The following is a 23,929-nucleotide window of genomic DNA, read 5'->3' as shown; positions in this document are numbered from 1 at the left end:
CTTCATTGGGAGCTGTCCATTTATTCCTACTCTCTGCTTTCTGCTTCTTAACCAATTCCTTATCCACAAGAGGACCTCTCCTCTTATTCCATGACTGCTAAACTTCTTCAGAAGTCTTTGGTGAGGTACCTGGTCAAACGCTTTTTGAAAGTCTAAGTACACTATGTCCACTGGATCACCTCTATCTATATGCTTGTTGACACTCTCAAAGAATTCTAATAGGTTACTGAGACAGGACTTTCCCTTGCAGAAGCCATGCTGGCTCTGCTTCAGCAAGGCTTATTCTTCTATGTGCTAAGTTAATCTAACTTTCTACCAGTTTTCCAGGGACAGAAGTTAAGATAACTGGCCTGTAATTTCCGGGATCCCCTCTGGATCCCTTTTTGGAGATTGGCGTTACATTTGCCACTTTCCAGTCCTCAGGCACGGAGGAGGACCCGAGGGACAAGTTACATATTTTAGTTAGCAGATCAGCAAAATAAAACAGCCGATATCATAATGCCGTTGTATAAATCTATGGTGCGGCCGCATTTGGAATACTGTGTACAGTTCTGGTCGCCTCATCTCAAAAAGGATATTCTAGAGTTGGAAAAGGTTCAGAAGAGGGCAACCAGAATGATCAAGGGGATGGAGCGACTCCGTTACGAGGAAAGGTTGCAGCATTTGGGGCTTATTAGTTTAGAGAAAAGGTGAGTCGGAGGTGACATGGTAGAAGTGTATAAAATTATGCATGGTCTGAGAAAATGGATAGAGAAAAGTTTTTCTCCATCTCTCATAACACTAGAACTCGTGGAAATCCAAGGAAGCTGAGGGATGGGCAATTCAAGACAGACAAAATAAAGTACTCCTTCATGCAGCGCATAGTTAAACTATGGAATTCACTCCAACAAGAGCCAGTGATGGCCACTAACTTGGATGGCTTAAAAGAGGATTAGACAAATTCATGGAAGGTAAGGCTGGGCTTCCCATCAGGGCAGCTGACAGGCCACTGTGAGAACAGGATGTTGGACTAGATGGGCCAGTGGCCTGATCCAACAGACTCTTATGTTCTTATCCACACACTATCTGTCTGTCTGTCTGTCTGTCTGTCTGTCTGTCTAAAATACATACACACATAGGGTTTCACCCATTTGCAAGCCAACCCCTTCCCATGGACTCCCAAACACACACAAACACACACTAGGCACTTCCAAACACATACACAAGCTGCCCTTGAGGTTGGTCCGGAAGCTGCAGCTAGTGCAAAATGCGGCAGCACAACTGCTCACTGGAGCAGGGTATCGCCAACATGTCACCCCGCTACTGAAAGAATTGCACTGGCTGCCCATTAACTACTGGGCTACGTTCAATGTTCTCGTTTTGGTATATAAAGCCCTACACAACTTGGGATAAGGATACCTAGAAGATCGTCTTACCCCTTATATACCTAGTCGATCACTGTACTCTGCAGGTGAGGGCCTCCTGAAAATATCTTATCAGGAGGTCCATTCCGCACATCATAGAAAGCCGACCTTTAGAGCTGTGGCACTTACCCTTTGGAATTCCCTCCCCTTAAATGTCAGAGAGGGGCGATCTCTGTTATCTTTTTGGCATCTACTGAAGACCTTTCTTTTTCAACAAGCCTTTTAAGTAGAGACCTTAACCCAGTCTGCATCTGTGTTGGAATTACTTTCTAAGATGTTTTTAAAATTGTTTTTTTCAAAAAGATGTTTTTAATTTGTTTTGTTTTAAGATGTTTTAGAGTGCTTCTAGTGTTTCTGTTTGCTGCCCTTGGCTCCTTCTGGGAGGAAGGGTGGGATATAAATATAATAAATAAATAAATACACACAGGGGCTCCCAAACACACACAGACAACTTCCAAAACGTTCCTCCTATCCATAGGCAACTCTCAAAATGGCTCCCCAGGCCCTTGCTGCCACCCAGGCGACCCTATGAGTTCAGGTCTGTGGCTTCCTTGATGGAATCAATCCATCTCTTCTTTGGCCTTCCTCTTTTTCTACTCCCTTCTGTTTTTCCCAGCATTATTATCTTTTCTAGTGAATCATGTCTTCTCATGATGTGTCCAAAGTAGGATAACCTCAGTTTCATCATTTCAGCTCCTAGGGATAGTTTTGGTTTAATTTGTTCTAACACCCAATCATTTGTCTTTTTTGCAGTCCATGGTATGCGCAAAGCTCTCCTCCAACACCACATTTCAAATGAGTTGATTTTTCTCTTATCCGCTTTTCTCACTGTCCAACTTTCACATCCATACATAGAGATCGGGAATACCATGGTCTGAATGATCCTGACTTTAGTGTTCAGTGATATATCCACTATGATTTTCTCTAATCCCCCTTTAAAGCCATCCAATTTGGTGGCCATCACTACAATGTATGGAACCAAATTCCAACCTTTGTTGTTGTTATGTGCCTTCAAGTCGATTACGACTTATGGCGACCCTATGAAACAGTGACCTCCAAGAGCATCTGTCATGAACCACCCTGTTCAGATCTTGTGAGTTCAGGTCTGTGGCTTCCTTTATGGAATCAATCCATCTCTTCTTTGGCCTTCCTCTTTTTCTACTCCCTGCTGTTTTTCCCAGCATTATTGTCTTTTCTACTGAATCATGTCTCCTCATGATGTGTCCAAAGTATGATAACCTCAGTTTCATCATTTTAGCTTCCAGTGATAGTTCTGGTTTAATTTGTTCTAACACCCAATTATTTGTTTTTTTCGCAGTCCAACGTATGCGTAAAGCTCTCCTCCAACACCACATTTCAAATGAGTTGATTTTTCTCTTAACAGCTTTTTTCACTGTCCAACTTTCACATCCATACATAGAGATTCGGAATACCATGGTCTGAATGATATTGACTTTACTATTCAGTGATTCATCTTTGCATTTAAAGACCTTTTCTAGTTCTCTCACGGCTGCCATCTCCAGTCCCAGCCTTCTGATTATTTGATGATTGTCTCCACTGTGCCAAGGTATTGATAATCCTTGACAAGTTCAATGTCCTCATTGTCAACTTTAAAGTTACATAAATCTTCTGTTGCCATTACTTTAGCCTTCTTGACATTCAGCTGTAGTCCTGCTTTTGTGCTTTCCTCTTTCACTTTCATCAGCATTCGTTTCAAATCATTACTGGTTTCTGCTAAGAGTATGGTATCGTCTATGTATCTTATTGATATTTCTCCCTCCAGTTTTCACACCTCCTTCACCTTGGTCCAATCCCGCTTTCCGTATGATATGTTCTGCATATAGATTAAACAAATAGGGTGATAAAATACACACCTGTCTCACACCCTTTCCTATTGGGAACCAGTCAGTTTCTCCATATTCTGTCCTGACAGTAGCCAGAGTACAGGTTGCGCATCAGGACAATCAGATGCTGTGGCACGCCCAATTTCTTTTAAAGCATTCCATAGTTTTTCATGATCTACACAGTCAAAGGCTTTGCTGTAATCTATAAAGCACAGGGTGATTTTCTTCTGAAATTCCTTGGTCTGTTCCATTATCCAACATATGTTTGCGATATGATCTCTGGTGCCTCTTCCCTTTCTAAATCCAGCTTGGACGTCTGGCATTTCTCGCTCCATATATGGTAAGAGTCTTTGTTGTAGAATCTTGAGCATTACTTTACTTGCATGGGATATTAAGGCAATAGTTCGATAATTACTGCATTCTCTGGGATCCCCTTTCTTTGGAATTTGAATGTATATTGAACGCTTCCAGTCTGTGGGCCATTGTTTAGTTTTCCATATTTCTTGACAAATATGTGTCAAAATTTGGACAGATTCAGTCTCAGTAGGTTGTAGCAACTCTATTGGTATGCTGTCTATTCCTGGTAATTTGTTTCTTCCAAGTATTTTAAGAGCAGCTTTCACCGCACATTCTAAAATTTCTGGTTCTTCATCATATGGTTCCTCTGTGAACGAATCTGTCATCCTTGCATCTCTTTTATACAGTTCTTCAGTGTATTGCTTCCATCTTCCTTTTATTTCATCTCGGTCAGTCAGTGTGTTTCCATGTTGATTATTCAACATCCCTACTCGTGGTTTAAATTTCACTTTCATTTCTCTAATCTTTTGGAACAGGGCTCTTGTTCCTCCCATTTTGTTGTCCTTTTCTATTTCTATACAATAACTATTGTAATAGTTCTCTTTGTCCCTAAGTACTAGTCGCTGTATTGTTGCATTTAGGGTTCTGACCGTGTTTCTATCTCCTTTTGCTTTTGCTTTCCTTCTCTCTTTAACAATTTTAAGAGTTTCTTCAATCATCCATTGAGGTCTTTCTCTCTTTTTAACAAGAGGTATTGTCTTTTTGCATTCTTCCCTGATAATGTCTCTGACTTCAGTCCGTAGTTCTTCTGGTTCTCTGTCAACTAAGTTTAAAGCCTCCAATCTGTTCCTTATTTGATCTTTATATTCTTCTGGGATGTTATTTAAAATGTATTTTTGCATTATGATTCCTTTGTTCTTCTTTAGCTTTACTCTGATTTTCGATATGACCGATTTATGATCTGTACCACAGTCTGCTCCTGGTCTTGTTTTTGCAGAAAGTATGGAACTTCTCCATCTTCTGCTCCCAATTATATAATCAATTTGATTTCTATATTGACCATTTGGTGATGTCCATGTGTACAGTCATCTTTTTGGTTGTTCAAAGAAATGTGTTGGCAAGAAACAAATTATTGGCTTCACAGAATTCAATAAGTCTTTCTCCTGCTTCATTTCTGTCACTTAAACCCCCACAATTCCTAGTTCTTCTCTGTTCCCTACTTTTGCATTCCAGTCCCCCATGATTATCAGCACATCTTGTATTGGTGTGTGATCAATTTCTTCCTGTACTTCTGCATAAAATCTCTCCAATTCTTCTTCTTCTGCATTTGCTGTTGGAGTGTTGACTTGGATCATGGTTATGTTGATAGGTTTCCCGTTAAATCTCATTGATATAACTTGCTCAGATCTTGCACTATAGCTCTTAATTGTTTTTGCTACATCACTTCTCACTATTAAAGCAACCCCGTTTCTTCTTAATTTCTCATTTCCTGCATAAAATATTTTGTAGTTGCCTGATTGAAAATGTCCCATTCCAGTCCATCTTAGTTCACTCACGTCAAGTATTGTAATGTTGATATGTTCCATTTCTTGCTTGACAATTTCTAACTTTCCCTGGTTCATGCTTCTCATATTCCATGTTCCTATTGTGTGCATCGTACAACTCCGGACTCTCCTTTCGCATCTGTGCGCATCAGCCTCTGGGCTTCCTTTTGGCTTTGACCCAGCTGCGTCATTAGTCACAGCGCTACTCGTGCTTGTCCTTTGTTCTTCCCCAGTAGCTTGGTGAGTGCCTTCTGACCTGGGGGTCTCATCTTCCAGCACTATCTCGTGTTGCATTTTGGATACTCTGTTCATAGGGTTTTCATGGTAAGAGGTATTCAGAGGTGGTTTACCATTGCCTTCCTCTGAGTTTGGATGCCTCTTAGTCTGGTGTCTCAGCTTTGCATCCTGTAGGATGCATACCTTAACACGGTGAGGGGGTTTGAGAGTGTTGAAGAAGCTGAGAGCAATGCAGTCAGGAGTCTAGACCAAGAGGCTAGACTCCTGGCAGGATAAGATAGATAGATAGACAGATATATATATATACACACAGAGAGAGAGACCCCTGCCTCTCTGCTTTCCCTATCAACCCAGAGCTGAGCTTTAACCCCCAGAGGCACAGTATGCCCCCCTCCCTTTCTCCTCCCCATCCCATCCCCAAGCTCACCTGTTGCCTGCCACATCCAGCACATGCAACTCAGTGGTGCTGGCAAGCTCAGGGGGCAGGAATTCTAGGCAGTTGTCTCGAAGGGAGAGCACGTTCAAGCTGCAGCAGCCTCCTATCTCTGGGGGAAGAGCCATCAGTCTATTCCGGTCCACATTCAGATTTGTCAGCTTGGTAAGCTTCCCCAAGGCCTTGGGTAGAGTCTGAGAAAAGGCCACAAGGAGTCAGAGAGGGAATTCTGCAAACTCTGCTGCACCAAGGGAAAACACCCCTGCCAAGCCAGGCATGTGTCGAAGAGCCCTGGGGAGCAAAGCTAGCTCACAAGGTGAATGTCCCCCTCTGCCCTGGCTCATCCCCGTCAGGCACAGGGCCTGGAGGGAGGCGGGAGAGCAGGGCTGAGCACCCCTACCGTCAACACATTCTCGGTGAGGATGAGCTCCGACAGGTTTTCACAGTCCCCAATTGCTTCAGTCACCTCCACCAGCCGGTTCTGATCAACCTTCAGGATGGAGAGCTGCTTCAGCTGGCCTGGGCAAAGGGAAAGGGAGTCATGAGCTACGCTGTGCAAGAAGGAAAGGCTTCACACACACCCCACAGCCAAGGTGGATGCTTTAGGTCTAGGTGATTTCAATTGCCAAGAAACAAAAAGGCTGGCTTGAATCTAGTTTCCCACTGGCATGACATGCATTTCCAAAACAATTAATGCATACTACCTGGCTATTCTGATGGTTGTTTACAGCTAAACCATACCATTTTTAATAGTTTTAGAAAAAGTTACATGGTACACAGCTTACTTAATAGACAACACTGCTCATTTTATATGTCAGAAACAAGGCTTAACAGCAACTGGACAGACATGCTTATCTTCAGAAGGTGAAGGAAATGTCCCTGACTGTATTCATAATTTGAGAACTGGGCAAGACCACAGAGCACAGGTAGTCAAAGAGCATAGAAACAGAGGAACAGGCAGGATTACAGAGGCTTGTCAGCCAATGGTGTCCCTGCACTGACAGCAAAGCTTCAGTCAGTGCAACCTCCCCCCCCCCACTCCTTCCCCTAAGTGTGCTCTGGAGGGTCCTGTAACCCTATGGCTGCAGAGGGCAGGCACCTGGTTGGGCACTGTGAGAACAGGATGCTGGACTAGATGGGCCACTGGCCTGATCCAGCAGGCTCTTCTTATGTTCTTATGTTCTTATGTTCTTAAATGGCCAAAAATTGCTTCCCTCCCCATTCCACTGATGGAAGCCTGAGCATCAGCTGAGCAACACTGCTGGATACAACCCAAAGCAAGTACACTCTGACGATCTCCGTAGAGAACAGAACCTTGTGCAAGCGACGGGCTGGCTGGAGCTCAGCACCTCTGGTGGCTTGCCAATCGCTGGCCACAGGATCAATCCAACAACAAAGGAGAATGTGGTCTTTTGTGCCAGATGTATAATGTGGGCCTCAAAGTCAGATATGTTTATTTATTTATTTTATTTAAAAAGTTTATATCCCGCTTCAGTTCCAAAGAATTCTAAGCGGCAAAAACAATGACATAATATAGACAAATTATACAATATACAATATATGAAAACAATTATCTCTCACATTATACTTCAAAAGCTAACCGAAATAAAAAGGTCTTAACTTGACGACGAAAACTAATCAAAGACGGGGAAAAACGAATTTCCTGCGGAAGAGAGTTCCAAAGAGTTGGAGCTACCACCGAAAAAGATTTATTCCTAATGCCAGTCCGATGAATTTGAGAAAAGGAAGGAATATTAAGGCCAGGGTCTGATGAAGATCTTAAGGAACGAGCAGGTTCATAAAATGAGATACGATTTGATAGGTAACTAGGGCCAGAGCCAGATAATGCTCTAAATGTTAACATCAAAATTTTAAACTGAATTCGATAAGAAATTGGGAGCCAGTGTAGTTGTTTTAGGAGTGGGGTAGTGTGGGCTCGCCAACTCGCTCCAGTTAACATCCTGGTAGCTGCTCTTTGGACTAGTTTCAGTTGATGAAGTGTTTTAAGAGGAAGTCCTGTGTAAAGTGAATTACAATAGTCTAACTTAGACATAACCAAGGCATGAGTAACCGTGGTTAGGTCAGAGAGCTCCAGAAAAGGGCGTAGTTGGCGAACAAGTTTTAGGTGGGCCAAAGCGCTTCTAGAAGTTGCTAAAACATGGGCCTCCAAGGTCAAGGCTGAATCTAGAAGGACACCCAGACTACGAACCTGGGTCTTTAAAGGGAGTAAAGTTCCGTCAAATGACGGTACATTCCCTGTTTCCAACTTGGTTCGGTCCCCAATCACCAGCACCTCTGTTTTATCTGGGTTCAATTTCAGTTTGTTCTGCGTCATCCAGGTCTTAACTGCTGTTAGACATTTATTTAAGGGGAGGATAGCATCTCTCATATCCGGAGGGAAGGAAAAATAAAGCTGGGTGTCATCAGCATATTGGTGAAACCGAATTCCAAAACTCCAGATGATCTCACCTAGCGGCTTCATATAAATATTAAATAGCATCGGTGAAAGCACCGAGCCTTGTGGTACTCCGCATGACAACGGCCAGGGATCAGAACTAAAATCCCCAAACAGTACTCTCTGAGATCTGCCCTCCAAGAAAGAGCAGAGCCACTGAAAAACAGCGCCCCGTAAGCCCATCTCAGAGAGGCAGTCCAAGAGAATGTCATGGTCAATCGTGTCAAACGCTGCTGAAAGATCCAGAAGGACCAACAGAGACATCGTTCCCCTGTCCAACTCCTTCCGGAGATCATCCACTAAGGCCACCAATACAGTCTCAGTGCCATGGCCCGGCCTAAAACCAGACTGGAATGAGTCATAGTAATCTGTTAGCTCCAAGAAACTCTGGAGCTGAGAGGCCACAACTCTCTCAATAATTTTACTTAAGAAAGGCAGATTGGACACAGGACGAAAATTGTTTAAACAGGAAGGGTTCAAGGAAGGCTTTTTTAGTAGGGGAATAATAATTGCTTCCTTTAGGCTTCCTGGGAGATGGCCTTGCTGGAGGGAGGCATTAATCACCTCGCAGATCTGATTTGCAAGTCCCGTCCTGGACTGTTTTATAATCCAGGAGGGACAAGGATCTAATGAACACGTGGTGGGTCTCATCCCTTCCAGAAGATTATCTATATCAGCAGGATGGACAAGCTGAAAAGAGTCTAAAGTAGAAGAACAATCAGTCACAATAGTGGGGGGCATAGTATCATGTTCCCATGACACTTCAATTACTTAGAAATGCAGCCTTTCACAGAGGCGCATTTAGCATTTAAAGAAATTAGAGGTGTTAAGTTTATGTTTTAACATGTTTTTATTTGATTTTAACCAGGCTATTTTAAAAAAGAAGAAAAACTTCCAATGTTTTGTGCTGGTTTTGTTTTTTAATTAACCACTTCTATCCACTCTACCAACAGCAGCACACATAGCCACCCACCTGCGAGCGAAGCAAGCCCCACACAAGGCCCATGGATCCCAGCAGGTCCTGCCACCAGTTCCAGACACACACATGGTCACACAGCCGCCCGACTCACCAATCCCATCAGGAATTGACTCCAGCAAGTTCTGTGACAGCAGAAGATCCGTCAGCGCCACCAGCCCACTGATCTCGCCAGGCAGCTGCTCCAGTTTGTTCTCAGAGACATCCAGGCACACCAAGCGGCGCAAATTGCCAAGTTCCTGCAAGCAAAGACATGGGGGTGGTCAGAGTCCTGCAGGTGCAGAGATGTGAAGACCCGGGGAAAAACTAGGGGGGGGCGGGAATAAGAAAAGTTTTTTCTATGGCTTCAACATTTCCAGAACTTTTACATCTCTATGCAGGGGCTGCACTGGAGACCAGCCTGATGGCACTTGACACTGAGGATCCACCGTCCTGATGCTCTCCTCAAGCTCTCCTCTCCCCCCTGCCAAGGGCCAAGCAAAGCTTCTCTTGGCTCCCCTGAGGATACCCAGAAAGCCCTCAGCTACCTCTCCTTCTTAAAACGGCTTTCAACAGGACCAGCCAAGCTAAATTAAAAACCTCTTAACTGCTTTTGTTGCAGTGGCTCATACACAGAAGCCTGTCTTCTGTCTTCCTCCTTATGACAACACAGGAAAGTCGTTTTTCATCTTGCTAGCAGGCGACTGAATCACTGGAATCATGTATGTAGTACAATGAATTCTGTTGCTAGTGGATCACTGCCTGCCTGCTTTCCTGATTCAGTCTCCAGACTTTACATGAGAATGGGAGGTTATTTCAAAGTGCCTTTTGGTACCGCAAAGGGGCCACATCTACCCTACATTCTGGCCACTGCCGCTACCATTATACTAAATGAAGAAAGCAGGGCGGCCGGGTGGCTCACTGGGGGAAGGGGGTACTCACTGCAGGCAGCGATGAAAGTTGGTTCCTGTCTAGCCACAGTTCCCGCAGATTCGGCAGTGCGCCCAGCGTATCTGGCTGCAGAACAGAAGGAGCACGCCGTCACCCAAAATGGCAACTGCAGCAGGTGCTGCTCCATCCTGCCACTGCTGCCCCCACCCCACCACTAAGGCATTCCAACCTAAATTTGATTGGGGGGGGCAGATTACGTAGGTAGCAAGCAGTTCTTGACAAGAAAACAGGGCAAGGAGAGGGAAAGGGTGTTGCACAGTCTAGTACAAGGTGGGGGGAGTTTTCATCCGGGGGCGGGATTGCAGCAATCCCTCCTGGCCAACCTCCTGGGGCTGCATGCCAGTGGGGGGTGGGCCCAGAGGCCAAAGTAAAGCAGACCGAAGGAGGCCACTGGAGGCCGCAGGCTAAGTGTCTGTATGCCAGCACCCACCTCGCCCCTCCAGGCAGCAAGCAGCAGTGCCCTAGTCCAAAAGCACACATTGCGCCAGGCAAAACACTTGAGGGAGGGCATGGACCAGGGCCACTAAGGGGTGGGCCTGGGAGAGCCCGGAGAGCCAGATGGAGAGGCCTGGAGGGCCGCATTCAGCCCCTGGATCTGGGGTTCCCCATCCCTGCTCTTGCAGAAAGGGATTCAAAATGCCCCCTAAACACACACGCACCTCCCACCTAACTTACCAACACTTCCAGGTCATTGCCGCCAAGGTCCAGCTGCTCTAATTTGACAAGGAATGAGAGTGAACTGCAAGCCAGAGAAGGAGCTCAGTCAGTGGTGCTGGGAGCCCTGGACATCAAGAGAGGTGGGACAAGGGTCCTGCCACTCTCACACCGCCCCGAGAGACTCTCAGAGGAGGTGCTTCAGCCCAGGAAATGCCCTCCAAGCCCACTGCCCTTTAGAGGCAGCCACCCCGCAAGACTGGCAAGGGGGCCGAGCCTGTGGACTTACGCTGGGAGAGACTTGAGCAGGTTCTCACGAAGCTCTAAGGTCACCAGGTTGGCCAAGCTGCAAGAGAAGGACGGACGTTTGCCCTGGGAGGAGGAGAGACAGTCACCCTTTCCCCCAGGCGTGCCTCCTCTTCCTCCCCACACTCACTTGCCAATGTCGCTGGGCAGGCTCTGAAGGGAGACATCGTTCAATGCCAGGTGGCCCAGGCTGCGCAGCTGGGTGAAGCCCTCCGGGAGCCTGGGAGGAAGCAGGAAGAGAGGCCTTTGTCACACCAGAGGCCTGACCCTGGGCCCCAGGCTGCGCCAGCATCCCTCACGGCTAGAGGAAGGGTGGAAGCCTGGGGGTGCTTGCTACTGGCCCCGAGGACGCAGATCCCTGGCATTCCACAGGCTACCAGGAAGGCACTTCCAGGAGCAACAGCGCCCCACCTTGTCAGGGCAAAGTGACCAGAAGGGCCACGGGAGCAGCTCCTATGAGGAGACAGGGGGAGGCACTTTGGCATTAGCATCGCCTGCCCCCTACAACGGCTGCTGCCTCAACCACTTACAATGTGCTCTGTGTCTTAAGTGCTCCAGGACCCCCAGTGGAAGGAGAAGGAGAGCTGCTTGCTTCAGCAGATAGGATCCCTGAACCAGCCAGACCTCCCAGCAAAACATGGAATTGGCTCTCTCAAGCTACCCCCATTAATTCAGCTACTGTCTGTTGGTCTTTCCCCCCCCCACCCCGCCTTCCCGGGCCTCTCAAGTAAGTTTCTCAAAGGCAGGAGTGTGAATTCCCTGCCCACCCACCTCCGCAAAGACACACCCAGACCAGCAGGGCCTTGGACCCAAAGGACACAGAGTCCCTCCCCCATTTTCATGCTTCCACAATACCTAGACAAAGGGTTCCCACTGAAGTCCGCGATCTCTAGGGATTTGCAGAATTTGATGCTTTCAGGGATTTCCGGAATGTCTGGAGCAAGCACAGGAGAATAAGGGGCAAAACAATGAGGCTTCACTCGCAAGAGTGCCAGTCCTCAAGGAATTTAGTGTATCCCAAGGCAAAGCACCCCCTCAAGGACAGGCGTGTGAAAAGCCCCTCCCACCCTCGGCTAGAGAAGAGAGTTGGCTGCCAATGTGGCATCACAAATCCAACCCTAGAACTGGCCAAAGACGGCCTGGGTTCAAATGGCCACTGGGTGACCTCAGCTTAACCGGTCACCGCAAAGGAGTGCTTGAAGATACAGATGGTCCCAACCTCACCACACTGTGCTAGAGCTGCTTGCAGGAAGAACAAGACTGCCTTGAGCAGGGGGCTGGGCTTGATGGCCTCAAAGGACCCTTCGAACTCTACTATTCTATGATTCTAAGACACTCCGAGGCAAAACGGGCATCCTCTGCCCAAGACAACCCTGGAGGGCTGCTGCTGCCACGCACAGCAGGCGATGCTGGCTGCCAGACCAATGAACGAGCCTGGCGAGGTTGACGGAGCCACCCAGGGACAGCCCACTCCCACGCAGGCGCTGACTGGGACGCCAATATCCTGCTCATGGCAGCCCAGCCCCACCTGCAGCCAGGCGCCTGTGCTCAGCCCCCAGCAGCGCACACAAGACACAGCCGTAGGCGCGAGGCCAGACCCCTGGCGTCTCCCGACTGGCTGCACTCTGCAACAATCCCAGCAGGAGCAGGAATTGGCTCCTTCTGCAGGCAAAGCAGCTGCTCTGCCACTCAGTGAAAGAACCAGGCTCCCCCTGAAGGAACAGCCCCCTGCAGAATATGACAGCTGCCCCTCCCTCTCCCCAGTCTCTACCCACCATTGCGGGAGATGTCCAGCTCCACAAGCTGCATGAAGTTGGCCACCTCCGGAGGAAGACGTTGAATCTCGTTGTCGCTCAAGCCCAGCTTGCGCAGATTCAGGAGTCGGAAGAAAGGCTGCCGGGGAGAGGGTAGGAAGAGATGTCAGCCATTCGGGGCCGCCCTCTCGGGGCCAGGAAGAGCAAGCCCCTACCCTGCCCAGCGCCTCGGGGCACAGCCAGATCTGGGATCATGACTGTGGGAGTGCAGGATTCACCCTCTCTGAGCAAGGCTGGTTAGCGAAGGCACGGGGCCACAGGGAGGAAGGTGGCCAGGAAAGCCCCTCTGGCGACACATCCACCAGAGCAGAGAAGCCAACTACGGGCCAGCAGAGGCCAAACAGCGCCTCTGGGTGAGCCTGAACGGACACAGAGATGGCTGCTGCCGCAAGGGGGCTTTGGACTCTGCATCCCTCCTTACCTGGAGCGGGGGGGGGCACCATGGCAGCTCCCAGAAGAGCCACTTCTCTTGCAAGGCAGGCGGATGGAAACAGCCCCACCCAATCCTCGGGGAGTCACCCAGATTTGCCAGGCATCATCTGAATGCCCCCCTCTACACAGGACATCAGGGGGGCACCTTCCCTTCCCCCTAGTAACAAAGAGGTCATGCTGTGTGTGTGTGTGTTTTAGCTTACTTCTGGAAGTATATTTGCATCACATCCTTCATTTCGCAGAGCTAAGCAGCTAACTGCTAAAAATACAAATCCAGAATTTAAAAAAAATTACCAAGACTGATCCAAGCAGCAGCAGCACCGTGCCAGCACATCCCAAAAGCTCTGAGTGAGAAATGCCTTTGCTTGATCCTGAAATTCCAACCATGGGGATCAAGACAGACCCTCTCTAGTAATAAAATCCATGCCCCCAAACAGTCAAGAAGCGCCTCAACGTGCAGGCAGGCTGGCCGCCCTCACAGCACCCCCAGCCACCCCTCAAAGGCGCTAGAGGTTAGAGATAGCACCAGGGCTGTGGAGTCGGAGTCGTGGAGTCAGAAGCAATTTTGGGTGGAGTTGGAGTCGGTAGAAATGTACCAACTCTGACTCCGATTCTGACTCCGATTCCTTCATAAATGGCAAATGTATATTAACTAGTAATAACAAATTTACTGTAGTAAAATGGTAGCACAAGGCATTTCATCACCACCACATGAATCCAGAGCTTGGAAAAGTTACTTTTTAAAACTACAACTCCCATCAGCCCCAGGGATTCGGCTCGCGGGAGTTGTAGTTCAAAAAAGTAACTTTTCCAAGCTCTGGATTCATGTGGTGGTGATGAAATGCCTTGTGCTACCATTTTACTACAGTAAATTTGTTATTACTAGTTAATATACATTTGCCTTTAAGAAGGAGTCAGACAGTAGAAAAATAGAGGAGCCGGAGTCAAAGGTCTGGTACCAACTCCACAGCCCTGGATGGCACTCTGAACCAGACTGGTCCGGAAACCAGCTGGAAGGGAGCAAAGAAGCGGACAAAGCAGGATGATACGCTCCATGCAGCACAGCACAGTAATAAGAACCACCACATTTATCATACACCCTTCCCCCTAAAGTCCCAGGGCGGGTCACAATATTTTAAAACAAATTACAATTACAGAAAATAGTGCAGGTCCAAAATTATACATCTCAAGTATCAAAGGCCAGTGTGAGGAGTTGCATCTTCAGCATATAATGAAAGCTGTACTGGGCAGGAAATTTGACAACTCAGGGGCTGCCACAGAGGCGGCCTTCCCCCAGGCCACCATAACCTGAGCTTCTGAGGGCAGTTAAATACAGACACCCCAATCCCATCCTGGGAAAGTGATCTAGAAGAATTCCATGACCAGCAGCATCAAAAGCTGCTGAAAAGGTTCAGGACATTTCTTTAACCTCCTCACAAGAGAAGACTGAGGGGAGATATGATACCACTCTTCAAGTACATGAAAGGTTGTCACATAGAGGAGGGCTGGGATCTCTTCTCGATCGTCCCAGAGTGCAGAACACAGAATAATGGGCTCAAGTTGCAGGAAGCCAGATTTCAACTGGACATCAGGAAAAACTTCCTGTTAGAGCCATACGACAATGGAACCAATTACCTAGAGAGGTAGTGGGCTCTCCGACACTGGAGGCTATCGAGAGGAAGTTGGACAGCCATCTGTTGGGAATGCTTTGATTTGGATTCCTGCACTGAGCAGGGGGTTGGACTCGATGGCCTTGTAGGCCCCTTCCAACTCTACTATTCTATGATTCTCCTTTGTGGAAAAAGCTGGACGGAGAAGGGAAGCCTCATCTCCACAGGGGTCAGAACGCTACCCTAGAGTGCGGAGAGTCATGTGATCAAGGGCACTGGAGGGGAAAGTGCAAAGAAGCCCCCTGTCCATCCCCACACCTTGTGCCCACTCAGAACCCGGCCATGAGAGCCTAACACAACCACATGCAGATCTCTACTCCCTCGAGGGCTGCATGGGGAGACTGGCCATCAGTCAGGGTGTGCAGCAGACTGAGCCAGCAGAGCACCTCCGTCCTCCCATTCTACCTCTCCCTGGATTCACTCACAGCAGCAAGCAGGGAAAGTCACTGAGCACGAACATATGCTGTCCCCAAGCAAGATCAAGCCAGGCTCCTTCAGAAGGTGAAAATGCACCAGGGGGGGCGGGGGCTCCTGTACCATGCAAAAATCCAGAACCCAAAATATAAAGCAGGAAGGAGCAAGGAGAAGCCAAGCCTGTTCCAGCTACAATGGCAGCCTGGATGCTTCCTAGCCCAGTTCAAAGTGCTGGCTTTGCCCAATAAAGCTCTTTACTGCTCACAATCCCAATATCTTTTGGAACTCCTCTCCCAAGAGGGACATTCCTGGACCCTTCCATCTTCTCCAGGTCCCCCCTCTGAGGCAGGTAACAAGGGACAGGGCCTCTTCAGTTGTGGCTCTCCTTCTGTGGAATGCACTCCTCAGTGAGGGCCACCTGGTGCCTTCGTTGACATCTTTTTGGTGCCAGGTAAAGACTTACCTTATTCCCAGGCATTTAATATACTGAGATGATGTGACTGTGATTAGTATGCTGACAAAGCTTCCTGTGGCTGCATTGGGGTGTGTGTGTTGTTTTATGGTTTTTTATAGTATGATACAAAAATGTTAAAAACAAAAACAAATGTAAGTGGCTTTGAGACTTCTGGGGGGCAAGTGACTAATAAATCTAATAAATAACAATAGCAATAACCATCCCTGGGAAGTTCCCATAGGGCAGAGCAACATCCACTGGAACCACTGCAAAGAAATGCCCCTTGTTCACAAATGCAGCCCCCAAGGATACCATGGGAAATTGTGCACAGTGTGGGGAAAGTGGCTTCCCCTCTTCTCTCATAATACTAGAACTCAAAGGGATCATCAGTTGAAGCTGAAGAATGGCAGATTCAGGGCACACAAAATGGCCACCAACTTGGACAATTTCAAAAGGGGGGTGGACAAATTCATGGAGGATAAAACATGAATGTCTACTAGCCATGATGGCTACATATGTGAGTCATGTAATGTTCCATTAGAGTACTGGACCAGGACCTGAGAGACCAGGGTTTGAATCCCTACTCACTGGACAACCTTGAGCCAATCACTGTCTCTCATCCTCACCTACCCCATGGGGTTGGTATGAGGATGAAATGGGGAGAGGGAGAATCATGTGTTCCACCTTGAAGGAAAGATGGGAGGTCAATGTATCAAATGCCTCCAAATTCAGAGGCAGGTCCTGCTTGCCAGCTTGCCACTGGGGCATCTGGGTGGCCCCTGAGAGAACAGGAGGCTGGACTAGATGGGCCTCCTTTGGTTGGTCCAACAGCCAGGCTCTTCTTACACCAGACACCACACTGAGAGGTCCAGGAGAATCAATAACAGCACATGTCCTCCCTGTCTATTTTTATTTGTAGTTAAACAGAATACAAAGTTTGTTAATTGAATGAATGAATGAATGAATGAATGAATGAATGAATGAATGAATGAATGAAGGCTGCCAACCAATTCACCCAGAGTGACGTCTTCCACAAAAGCCAGATTGAAATGGGTCCTGGAACTCTCTCCTGTAAGGGAGCTCAGAGGAGGCATGAAGAGTCAGCTCCACCATATTGCCTGTCAACAGGTCTTCAAGTTACCCAACTAAAAGGTGCCCAACCAGTTTCAGCCATAAGCCCAGGACACTGATGTGGAAGACTACCTGGAGGCAGGCACCGGCGGGACGAGAGGGGGCTACTGAAAGGAGGCTTCAGTGTGGACGGTTCCTTGTGCTTTACCAGAAACGGGATCCAATCTATGTGGCAGCATGCAGACCACTGCCCTTCCTCAACTTCTTTAGTCCAGAGCCAAGGCAAGCCTTCCAAGCGCAAGAGGCCACTTCTAGTGTCATGCTTGGGCTGAGCGCTGGCTTGCAATGAGTCGTTCAAGATCAGCTCCAGCAGGAGAGCTCTTCAGAGTACAGCAACTATTTTGCTGCCCTTCCTGCTCTGACTTGCTGAGCTGGTTCCCAACGGCAGGCGGAAGCTGCACTGGGCAGCAGCATCTAAGGCAAGGGTAGCCAAAGTGGGGCCCTCCAGCTGGTGAACAATTCCCACCAGCCCCAGCCTGCATGGCCAGAGGTCAGGGCTAACAGTGCTGAACCCAGAGTTTAGGAAACCACTCGCTCCCCTGGCACCTTCCAGAGCAGTGATGGGCAAGCATAGACCATTTTTGCAGATGCTCTCCCTGCAACGCCACATTTTGTGAACAGGAGCCTCCAATTTCTGACACTGAGCAGAAGTTGAAAAGAAATAAAACCCCTTCTCCTTTTCAAAGAACAACATACAAAATATACATGTTTGAGCTGAAAAACAAGATTGCTCTGGACACTCCCCTCTGTTGCAAGACAAGACTGGACTGCAGGCAACATAAGTTGTGTCAAGGCAAAGGCACCAGCAAAGACATACCTCCCATCCAGAGTGGAGTTTGCTATTCCTTCTGTTCCCCCAGCCCTGGGTCTTACTCTTCAGCATCTTATAGATTTAAAAAACCAGGCTAACGGTTCAAGGGCTGCACCCTGCCCACAGCCACCTTCCATGGGTGTTAGGTACATCCCATTATCTTACAGGCATCCACTGGTACTTGGGACGAACATGCAGGCTTTCTCCCAGCACTTTGTGAATGTTGCCTTCCTGCTCTCACTAAGAAAGGCAAGAAGCTCCTCTGCTCAACACAGGAGCTGCACCAACCAGCCAGCGTGTGCCACTTCCAGGAAGAGCCCGGCAGCAGCAGCAGCAGCAGCAACTCCAGCATACTCAACACACACACACACCCCTCTCTCTCTGCTCCACTGGCAGCTGGAGCCAGGCCGGCAGTGGCAGGGCACAGCTGCAGATGGGGGCCCAGGGCACGTCAGTCAGAGGCTCCATCCTGGCACCTTCAGCTAGGGATGCTTCCCATGCCCAGCCGAGGACCTCCTGCAAAAGACCAGAGCAGCCAGCCACCAATCGCCCCCAGGACAAGCAAAGCAGGTGCGCCCAGGATCACACCCTCGTTAAGCCCTTGGCCGGGAAGTGAAAAGGTAAAATGTGCAAGTCCCTTTCTGACCTGGCAATACCTCATGCCCCACACATATTCCCATGGCTCTCCCAATGCATCCCGCCAACATCTGAGCTGGGAAGGTCAGAACACGACAGCACCTCTGCTGGGTCAAAACAAAGGGGGGCCCTTCAGTCCGTCATCCAGATATCCCACCAGAAAGCTCACAAGCAGGGCCCAGGCACCGCAGCAACGAGCATGCCTCTGACCCTGGCAGCCAAGCCGTCTTTGCAGAGCTGTGGTTGCTCTCTCCAAATGGGCCCAAGTGGAAACTGTGTCTGTGTGTCCCCTAAAGAATCCTCCAAGAACCGAGCCCTGCTCAGAGCACCCACCCAACACTTGCAGCAGAACCAAGTTCTGCCACTTCCACCTCCCCATATGCGTGAGGGGGCTGGAGAGCCTCCGACCCTCCTCCTCAGCCTGGGCCAGAAAGCATTAAGTCTGCCCTCTGCTTCCTAGGGCACTGGAGGGCCTCCAGGGCACTCAGATGGACTCCACGGCACACCCTCTCTCTCTCTCTCTCCATACACACCGAAGAAAGTCAGCTTCTGCAAGCTACATTTTTGAGGCTGCCGCCACACTACCCCCACCAGACACCATCTCTGCCTCCAGTTGCACAACTTGGCATCAGCCCTCCTCCTCCCTCTCCTCCAGACAGTCACTCAGCCACATCGAAGGGTGGGAAACGAAAGGAGAGAAAGGCCAGAGGATAAAAGGGTCAGAGTGAGGCAGTTTCCCAGCAGCGGCAGCAGACAAAGCCCCACGCTGTGAATGGCCGGCCAGGATTAGCTAACAGAGAGTGAGTGAGAGAGAGAGAGAGACAGAGAGACCCCTAGGACACTCTGCCCTCCCCCTTGCTGGCCAAGAGGGCAGCTCCCTGGGTGGGCAAATCAGCAGCCCTTGGCTGTGCCCAATCCCCAGGGCACAGAGAAATAATTCCCTTGGTTCAAATATGCCCCTCCACATCCAGTCATTTCTGGAGAGGGGGTATTCAAGCATCACAGGGTCTCTTGGTTGCCCCATTTCACACCCCAATAATCAGCTCAGACTCTTGTGCTCCAGGTGCTGCACAGGCGCATCAAGGTTTCAGAATAAAAATGGCTTTGTCTGCCTGCCAATGACCGCCCACCCTTCCTCCCCCATGCTACTGCCATTGCCCCACACAGGCACTAGGCAAAGAGAAGGGAAGGTCTGAGAGGCAATGTTCAGGGCCTCATCCAGCTCCCAGGGAAGGAGGCACAGTATGGTGTCTTGCAGAGACCTTGGGACACGTCCCTTTAGCAATTAACAAGGTATGGGTGGTCCCTGAACAACAGCCCCCCCCCACAGTACACTCCGCCTCCAAGGACTCTGTCCCAAGCCAGACATGCCCCCCCAGCTCGGGCTGCAGCAAGAGCAAAGCTAAACTGCTGCCCAATCCGAGGCAACAGCAGGAGCTCAGCACTAGGCCTCACGGGGCTACGGGAGGTTGGAGCAGACCACTGGCTGGTGCTGATCTTCCCAGCTTTACCAGCCAAGCTGCCCTCCTCTGTCAGTACAACCCGAAACCTGCACAACAGGCCCTGCCACATCTGCCTCACTCAGCAGCCAAGGCAGGAACACAATTCCCCAGGCAGCTCGGGTAGCAGCAATCAAGACTTCAACTTGGAAAGATGTGGATCCCTACCACGGGGGATGGCCCTGTCAGGATGCAGCCATATTCTTCTGCCTCCGCTCCAATCCCTGGGCACAAAGCAGGAGGTGCTGCTGTTTCATACCTGGAAAAGTCTGTTATGTCCAGAACTGAGATGCTGGGGGACAGAAGGGCAGCAGACGCTGCTGGAGCTCTGTGACCTTCCAAAGGCTCCTGACTTTGGAGGTCATCAGCGGGATCTCTCTCTCTGGTCAGTGCACCTAAGTCTACCTCCTCTTCCATGTAAGAAGAGGGCACCCTGGGCAGGGCCTGAAGCCTAGAAGACAAATAGCTAAGGAAGACAACAAAGCCAGCCAGTCCCTTTAAGTCACTCCACAGGACAACAGCTGGCTGAGAGAGACAGTAGACCTGCAAACAGTATATGTTGCAATTCACAGCCTGGGCGCATGGCAAGTTAATAGTGCAGAAACAAAGGCTGTGGCTTTAGTGGGGAAGGAAAAAGCAGCAGCGGCAGCACGACAGACAAAGTACCCTCCTTCTCTTTCTCATGCACAAGCACAAGCAGTGAGGCCAGGAGAATAGCAGCAGACACACACACACATGCATGCATACACCAGCCACTTTTACTCCTTGGCTGCAGTAGCAGCCTCCTGCAAGACAGGCCAGCCGGATTTCCTGCTATTTAAACCTACATTCTTAGGCCTGAAGGAATGCATGTCAAATGCTCAGAAAACCCTCTGGCAGCCATTCCACAACATACACGCAGAGCGCATGGCCTGACCACTGTTAGGTAGAGCATGGCAGCTGTGAAACAGTTGCACAAGAGGCTGGTGCCTGCCTCCCTCCCAAGGAATTTAGAGAAGCCCTGGGAAGATTTGGCCTTGACCTCTGGGAGAAAACCCACTTCTCTCACAAAGGATGGTGGGTGCTTGCTTAGCTTTCCAACCTACAGAGTTAGAGGAGGATGGGGGCGCTAACCCATACCACACCAAATGCATCATGGCACACTATTATTCACAGGCTGCCCCATCCAGAACGTGCTTCACTAGATCTTACAGAGATAGTTTACTCCCAGTGCACTCCCCCTCTGCTGCTTCCTCAACCAGTTACTGCCACACCAAATGCTCAGGAATAAAGTAAGGAATAGCCAACTGGCCCACAGACTCAGGTTCGTCCTGATGGAATCAACTTTCTGGACTTCTACAGAGCAAGGTGAGTCATCAAGACACTTCCATCCACACCCAAGATCTGGTCTCTCCTAGGCTGTCTAGTGCCTTTGGGACTGGATCTAGAGAAAAATGATTCACACCCTGTACATCTCAGATGGTCCCGCTAGAAAGTAACAGGCCCAAAGCAGTTCCACCATCGCTATGGCTTCTTTTTCTCTGGTGGTTTGCACAAGCCCATCCACTTTCCAGAGGGACCAGGGTCAGATGACGAGGAGCAATTTCCATCGACAGTACTATATATTTCAGTAGAGCAGTTTGTCCTACAAGTTTCACTTGATACTTAACATGTCATTAACAGCCTTAAGCCCTGAACAGTAGGGACACTTACAGGAAAACTCCAAGTGCATCAACACAGCTGCTGAGTGGAACTCAAGAACTGGCAGGAGTGGAACCAGCAAAAGTGCTGGAAGCCTCTACCCACTGCCAGGAAGCAGCTGCTCAGGAGATGGGGAACGCTGCCCAGTCCAAGAAGCTACGAGGCAGCCTCAGAACGGTGCAGTGCCTGCTCACCTTGGATGCAGAGCAATGACTGTCCATGTAGAAGCTCCCTTGTCTCTAACAGCCACCTGACTTGTGTGCCTTGGAAACTCTGCTGTGGGAGCAAGGAGGTCAGCTCAGCTGTTGGCTTTCAGAGGGCTCAATACTCAGCCTCCCCTTTAGTTCAGAGCCTTACAACCCAGAAAGCCCCTTGTTCTCTCACAAATAATGGAAGGCAGAGGAAGGCTCCAGGGGATCCTGGGTGCAAGAGGAAGGGAAGAGTGCTGGGCCAACGGGCAGGTCACCTTCTGTACTCTCCCTGTCCCTCGTCACCGGGCTTACCCATTTCAGGGGAGACGGTCTGCCTTCAAAGAGCAAGGTTAATTCTGCGGCTGACTTACCTTCCCCCCTTCCGCATAGATTCACCACAGTGCATTCTAGCTACCCGGTGAAGCCACATGCCAACTACTTCTGCCCACCCCAGATCTGCCCCTTCAAGACCAACTGCCCTGGGACGCCACTGCACTTCCAGCAAAATGTGAATCCAATCCGGCAGCGCTCAGAGTCGGGGTGGGGCGCCAACTGTGAACTGGCAACCCGGCACCAGTGGGCACGCAAGGCCAGCTCCAGCACCGCATGCCAAGCAACCCGCACAAGGGGAGAAGAGCAGCCCTGGCTCGCAGCTGGTCCCACCCAAGGAGCCTCTTCTCCCACTTTCCACCGAGGGGAAGCCGTGCTTTTCGCAAGCTTCTCGCCTCCACAAGAGCTCCGAGGTGGCCTCATCTCGCGTCTGTACACGAACAAGCGAGAAAGGGAAGGGAGAAAACTGCCTGGAGAGCCTTTGCGGAGAGAACCGCGCGCTCCGCTAAGCACAGTGTGAGCCCTTCGGCAGGAGGTGGCTCCGTCTGCCCGGGACCGCGCTCCCCCGCCCCCGCCGACCCCAATACGGGACTGAAAACCAGAACGAGAGGCTGGAACTAGGCGAAGGATTCGCCGCACGAAGACGGGCCCGCTCGGGGAGGGGGCAAGGAAGAGAGGGTAAAAGGGGCCGCTCCTCCATCTCCGGAGCGCCCTCGACCCGCCTCCGCGGCGACGGCCAAGCGCCGCTCCCCTCCCCTCCCCTCCCCTCCCCTCCCCTCCCCTCGGACGTACCTTCGGGAGCTCCCGGAGCTGGTTGGCGTCGAGCAGGAGCTCCTCGAGGGAGCGGCTGTAGCGGTAGACGTCATCGGGCACGGCCTGCAGCGAGCAGTGCCGCCGGTCCAGCGTCTCCACCTGCCGGTTGCAGCGCCACAGCGGGGGCATGCACCGGAGCATCCTCCCTCGCGCCCTCAACCGTTCCTAGGCCGGCCGGCTGGCGAGCGGACACCGACTAGGGCCTCCGCCTTTCTCTGCCTCCCTGCGCGGTGCGATGCGGTGCGCGCCTCTCTCTCTCTCTTTCAGGGGCCCGGCCGGGACGGCGGCATGAGGGCGGCGGCGGCGACTCCCTCCTCAGGAACGCCTCCTCGGCCTGTCGGCCTGCTACCGCGCCCGGTCTTCCGCCGCCAGTCCGTGGCTCGGCTTCGGTCGGTGGGCGGGGGGGCGCCTCGCCGCTTCGTCCCTCCCTCCGCGACGCTCGACCGGGCCCCGCCGGCACCTCGCGCCGCCCCGCCTCCGCGCAAGGCACTCTGGGAAAAGGCGGCCTACCGCAAGGACTGCAACTCCCAGCGGCCCCACTCCGCTCCCAGCATTCACCGCGACGGAAGAAGCGCGTCGGGAGGTACAGGCGCCGGAAGGCCTCAGCCCGGCCCTGCCCGGGCGTATTGTAGACTCTCTCATTAAAGGATAGACTCTCACGCAGAGTCCAGCTTCCGGGTCCACCTTGGAAGATAAGTTTCGGCTACTCCCACTTCGGGAGCGAGCAGTGGCCATCCCTCCCTTCGCAACAGCTTAGAGTCGCTGCTCTCCTTCTAAGCCAGGGCTTCGTACTGCGCGGGGGAAACGAGATGTTTTCAGGCGTTTAACCATTTCCGACGCAGAAGGGCCTGCAGAGCTCCTTCCCTGCTACGCCAGCCTGCGCTGCCCCGCCTCACCCATCTTCTCGGGGCATTTGCGTCCTGGCGCCCAGTGAGGCCTGGCTGCCCTGCCTCGGCTCAGGCGTGGGGATGCAGG

General features: G+C 50.4%; 1 protein-coding gene across 18 annotated transcripts in view; it reads right to left on the bottom strand.

The window, feature by feature from the left end:
* Positions 1-23,525, bottom strand: part of SCRIB (scribble planar cell polarity protein) — a 120,565-nt gene extending 97,040 nt beyond the window's left edge. For 9 of the 18 annotated variants that reach the window (XR_009760247.1, XM_061607270.1, XM_061607275.1 and 6 more), the window contains exons 1-10: positions 22,934-23,525; positions 12,855-12,972; positions 11,935-12,013; positions 11,210-11,299; positions 11,063-11,119; positions 10,795-10,858; positions 10,111-10,185; positions 9,284-9,428; positions 6,159-6,277; positions 5,753-5,952 (exon numbers count right to left, since the gene is read on the bottom strand). Coding sequence is in view for 17 of the 18 variants with exons in the window: in XM_061607270.1 (XP_061463254.1) it covers positions 5,753-5,952; positions 6,159-6,277; positions 9,284-9,428; positions 10,111-10,185; positions 10,795-10,858; positions 11,063-11,119; positions 11,210-11,299; positions 11,935-12,013; positions 12,855-12,972; positions 22,934-23,095 (1,109 nt within the window). In the remaining variant the exon portion in view is untranslated. The remainder of the gene's footprint in view (positions 1-5,752; positions 5,953-6,158; positions 6,278-9,283; positions 9,429-10,110; positions 10,186-10,794; positions 10,859-11,062; positions 11,120-11,209; positions 11,300-11,934; positions 12,014-12,854; positions 12,973-22,933) is intronic. The other 9 variants (XM_061607277.1, XM_061607278.1, XM_061607280.1 and 6 more) reach the window with 1 other exon arrangement.
* Between the last annotated feature and the right edge of the window lie 404 nt (positions 23,526-23,929).

The sequence above is a fragment of the Rhineura floridana genome, chromosome 1 (assembly GCF_030035675.1).
Source record: "Rhineura floridana isolate rRhiFlo1 chromosome 1, rRhiFlo1.hap2, whole genome shotgun sequence".
NCBI lineage: Eukaryota > Metazoa > Chordata > Lepidosauria > Squamata > Rhineuridae > Rhineura > Rhineura floridana.
The sequence above is the reverse complement of the archived record's forward strand: the minus strand, read 5'-3'. Positions and strand labels throughout refer to the sequence as shown.